Source organism: Antrostomus carolinensis, unplaced genomic scaffold (assembly GCF_000700745.2).
Source record: "Antrostomus carolinensis isolate BGI_N321 unplaced genomic scaffold, ASM70074v2 scaffold33862, whole genome shotgun sequence".
Classification (NCBI taxonomy): Eukaryota; Metazoa; Chordata; class Aves; order Caprimulgiformes; family Caprimulgidae; genus Antrostomus; species Antrostomus carolinensis.
The window spans coordinates 35682-40851 of NW_010298154.1; the positions used below are offsets into that span (position 1 = coordinate 35682).

The 5170-nt window shown below is 37.0% G+C and overlaps 1 protein-coding gene across 1 annotated transcript in view; it reads right to left on the reverse strand.

The window, feature by feature from the left end:
* LOC104520627 (type II inositol 3,4-bisphosphate 4-phosphatase-like) overlaps positions 1 to 4724 on the reverse strand; it is a gene marked incomplete at both ends in the record, with an annotated part of 29430 nt that extends 24706 nt beyond the window's left edge. Inside the window, 2 exon segments of the mRNA XM_010162367.1 lie at positions 4581 to 4706; positions 4709 to 4724. Coding sequence (XP_010160669.1) covers positions 4581 to 4706; positions 4709 to 4724 — 142 coding nt within the window.
* Between the last annotated feature and the right edge of the window lie 446 nt (positions 4725 to 5170).

Here is a 5170-nt window from a genome sequence, read left to right on the forward strand (position 1 = left end):
ACCACTCATGCAAAAGTACTGCTGAAGGGGTTGTCTTATATGCTGGGTTAGACATAGCCCAGCTAAGGACTCTATCAAAAAGATGATACAAAAGTGAGAGGAAAAAGAAAAAGAAGTGCAAAATTAGAGTTGATGCAAAGACAAGCTTAAGAGAACAGGAGAGAAAAATTTGAGGAAAAGGAAGGGAAGATAAAGATTTTCAGAAGAGTTTTTGTTTCTTAAGTAGTGTCTGCTACTCAAGCAAACACAGATCAAGGGAGAATTTTTCATCTTCCTGACTAAATAACTTAGAGTAAAAGCTCTTCTTCTGAAAATGCAAACAAAACAAGAACACAGTTTTATTTCACATTTCTACCAGCATTGCACTGGGAAGGAAGTACTGAAAGGATGCAGTGCTCATCCCCAAGGCAATGAAAGACAGAAAGGTTGAATCTAGACTTTAGAGTTCCCATCAGGTATCAGATTATTCAAGAAAAATTAACTCACATATGCCTACAGCAATGTGTCTATGAACAGATGTTTGGCTTCATTCCAGCTAGGAAATACGGCACCATTCCCCAGGTGCTCTTTGCAACCTATGCTGAAGGTCACCACGGGCCAATCCATCTGCCCAGCAACATAGTTTATGGTTCCATAATTCACTTCAAGCAAAATCCAGGTGCAATCACACTGCCAACTTAAATTGTTTGAGATAATGTGGTGGATTTTGTATGTAGCAAATTAGGGAGTACTCACACAGAGCTGGTGAAGGAATGGCTGGGTGATAGTTCTGATGGTGTGGAACAAGGAGCAGATGGAAACAACAGCCTCTTTTAGCAGCACAGCTAAACATGGAGATCTGTCAAAGGCTGTGTAAGCATAAGAGCAAACTGCTGGGTTTCACTGGCACCTCTAATGCTGCAGGACAGGCTTTCACATTCTGACTCCCATGGAAAATGAAAAGGCAAAAACAAAAAAGAATTTAATTTGATCAAGTAGTTCTCCAAGGCAAAGCAGTCTAGAGTTAAAAGAATAAAAAAAATCCCTCTCCTTGAAAATCCATCTATTCTTTCCGATTTATCCTGCAAAGAAATCATAATCCTGCAACTGATGAAACCACAGCATGTTACCTTGGTAACTGATAACTCAAATTCAGTCTTAAGAACACACTCAAAGGCCAGACTGAATGAAAAGTTAGGCTAAGGAAGGTATAATTCACAATGGAAGTACAAGAAAAAAGGTGCCACCAATATTTCTGGTTACAAAAATTCTATAGAATAAATTTAAGCATGTTGGGAAACAAAAGAATAAGATCACAGAATGTCAACACTGACACTGCAAATATATATCTATCTCAGGAAGCTCTGAATATCTGTTTTGAAAACACCTATAGTTATAGGAATATGCTATTGCTCAAAACCATCAAATTATTGTCATAACATTTTCTGCCATCTAAAATGAACATGTGTGCATTCTTTGATATCTTTTTCATTGTTATATGCTAGAAAAAAAAAAACTGTATTAAACTAGTCAGGTTGATTAATATAAGCAAACATTTCATTCCATACTCTAAGGCATACTTTTCAACGTTTTGGTCAAACCCTTGGGTATTCCTCATTTTTTTTTTTTAAAACACAGCAGCACAACTTTTCTTAGGATCAACTCCAGCACTGAGCAGTTTCAGACTCAAAGATCTATCTGTGCCCATACATTTGCTGTGTTAATGAAATACATTATGCCCAATTTATGATATAATATATAATCACAAGCTTTTCACATATGTAGTGTTTGTGAATCGTATGTAGCATAAAATTCTGTAATTTTAGAAATGTATTTATGGGTGTAAACACAGTATAATTTTATATCTAGGAAAAAGTTATGAACCCGTACAACCAAGCTTCAAATAAAAATGGAGCAGAATTAAGGCAGAATTTATAACCCTAAACTTAGAATCTCAGCCTCTATGCAGTTGTTTCACAGTGCATCCTCAGGGCTTCATGTCAAACTTGAGAGGGAGATGCAGAGAAAAACAAACATACAAAACCACACTCTCACAGAGAAGTCCAGCCTGAAAAATTCTGGCCCCAAAGGCAATGGTTCTGAAAACCATTAGGTAAGGAATTCTGGCACACACCTGGATGGTTCTTCAGAAAGCTCCATCTTTTAAGTAAGTTCTAGAAAAGAAAGCAATTTTAAAAGTCTCAATTTCTACATGACCTTTAAAGTCCTCTAAGCTGTCAAAGGCACTGCACGATGCTCTCATGAAAACATCATTAGGAAATGATGTCTTCCTCAAAAAGCAGAAGAAGAGAACAAAGCAATCTGCCCCACAAATCTCTTGCGGTTTCCATGTGATGGGGTGTTGCAGAACTCCCAGCACAACTCAACAGAAGCACTGACTCTGCTCTCAAACAAGGGCAATTGCACTGATGGAAGAGAAACAGGGAAGGCCCTGAAATGAGGGAAAAGGAAAAGAATTTATTGCAGTGCCATAGCATCTTGATAGTTTTTGTGTCCTTGACCTGTCAGATCCAGAAGACAACTCCTCAACTGAATGAAACACATCTATAATTTTCTAACCATTACAATTATCATTATTGCTTAGCAGGAGGTACTTTTCATTCTATTTGATGACTGCTTATTATAGTACTTAGAAGGAAGTAACTTACAAGTTGTTTTGGCTTTGTGAGGTAAAAGCTCTAACCAATATTTCATTTGCCTGAGTAGGGTGTGAGTCTGAATCAAAGCTAAGGACAATCATTTTTATAACTACGATGACAGACTCAAATGGACTGGTTCAATACATTTCATGGCTAGCACAGAGTAAAAGAAGACATGTTCATGGGCTTGAAGAGCGTGAATGAAAATCTGTAAACATTCATGTTGCTAAGCATATCAAGAAAGCATCCAAAAAGAATTCTGATAAATCAGACATTTTTCAGACTGGGGAGGGAGGGGGAAATCTGAAGTTTTCTCCCCTTATAGTTATCTGCATAACTATAGAATGCAGATAAACACCAGTGCATGTGTGTCTACGTATACACACACAAATGCACTGCAGTAACTTGGGAAAAGCTTAGGAGAAAGTATACTACTACCTTACCTGCAAAACATTTCTAACAGACATACTGGATTTCTGCTAACAAAAGCAGAAAAGCTTGCTAGCACCAGGGGGAGGAAAAGGGAGTTAGGCACAAGAACAAACATTCAATTGTGTTCTTTTAATCAAAATCAGTATCCTTAGGTTCACTTTCTAAAGATCCTTTTAAGCTGACAACTACACCTACCTCACTGTTGAATATTTGTACCTTCTTATCTGAAAATGGTCTGAAAAATGTAGAAAGTGAACTGTGTTGGTACTTTGCACCTGCAAGCCTTCACTAGGGAACAAAGATGCTATCAACTGTCCCTCTAACATTATAGGGATACTTGCCTGGTAGACAAAAACTCAGAGAAGCAAACAAATAAGAAATACTCTGGTCTCTGGACTATACACATCTGGCATCGAAAAAAAGAATTACAGCATGTCAGTTGCATTAAAAATCAGTACAACCAAAATCTGTTGCAAAAAACTCACCAGTACTACACAAATTATATACAGCTGAAAAAACAGTTTTAATTCTTGTTATGTAAGAAAGAATTTACAAATTAGTTCTAATAACTTTAAAACTCTTAATATAAACTTATGTCATTAAAATCTGGGGTGGTGGAAAAACATGTAAAGGAAAATATAGGATAAAGTACACAATTGAAAAAAAAAAAGCCAAAATTATACAAAGCCCCATAAAATAAAGTTGTCGTGGGACTTTTGCTGTTTTGTGGAGGTTTTTTGTTTGGGTTTTTTTTAAATGAAGAGTGGCACAAGGGTTGGTTCAGATTTCTTTATACTTGGACTACCACCATTATCACTAAGGAACTGTTTCATTTGTTGCAAAATATTTGCATATCAGAAAGTCTTGAGAGACTCATGAGGCCCATCTAATCTATGCTTAGGGAAAGCAACAAGGAATGTAGCCAAAGAAGATGAAAAGATTTGATTTGGCAACAAGGACCTGCTGTGGACAAAGTTTTTTTTCCCATCATCTCTTGAAATCACTCTACTTAACCTTTAGTATTGACACAGATTGACAACTGTATTGAGGGAAAAATGAATTTTAGCAAATCAGAAAACAAAAATCAGTCTATCACCACAGAAAAGTGGAAGGGTTTACAGGAGAACAACACCTAAACAGAATGTTCACCTTTCCTTACAAGTGTCCTTTGGGGTAAGACACACTCCAACTTTTTTTTTCCCTCAAAATGGTATATTAAAGTAAAATCTAAAATAAACTAAGCTACATCAGTCTGCAAAGGAAAACACTGGGGTTTCAAAAGGTTTTCATTGTAGCACAAGATATTGAGCATGATATGCAATTTGAGCACACAATGGTGATGTAAATTGATAAACAGCCTTCCATCATTCAAGGCTACAACTGTGCAAAACTTCATTATCAGCACTCTCATCAAAGATACTACTGACTCTTCTCTATCTCATTTTCTGTGTCTTTCTTCCATTTTTATTTACTCTAGTCAGAGAATAAAAAAAAAAGAAGGTTGCTTACCACCTGTATGCAACACCTTGCAATCTGCTGCTGAAGGGTCATTTTCACCCTCTTTAATGTTGCTGATGTTGTCTTTTTCAAGCAGCCTGTCCACCATGGCAATCACGCAGTTTAAACTCTTCCCACATTGGCCCACACCCTGTCCTGAAGAGAGCATAATTATCACTGCACATGACTGAAGAAGAAAAAGTAGAGACAATACTAACTTCTTATTAATACCTTAAAGTGGAGAGAGAGATGCACAAATTAAAGTTTTTTCTTGCAGTGTAAATGACTGAACTTTTCACACCTCAACCTATGAGTCTCTTCACCATTACCCCTCCAGTTCTCTCCCCTATTCCCTGGGTGGGGAGAGTGAATGAGCGGCTGTATGGTGTTTGGCTGCCAGCCAAGTTAAACTATGACAAGGTTCAATCACTGAACTGAGCAGTTTGTCTATTTGAAATAATACAGTAAGAGTGTAGACATTCAAAGCCTTGCCAAATCAAATCTTGTGTGCAACTGCCAATTTTGCCATAGTGCTTGACAAACTCTTTTTGATAATTTAACATACCCTGTTTCATCACATCAGTTAAAGCAAATGTAAAATT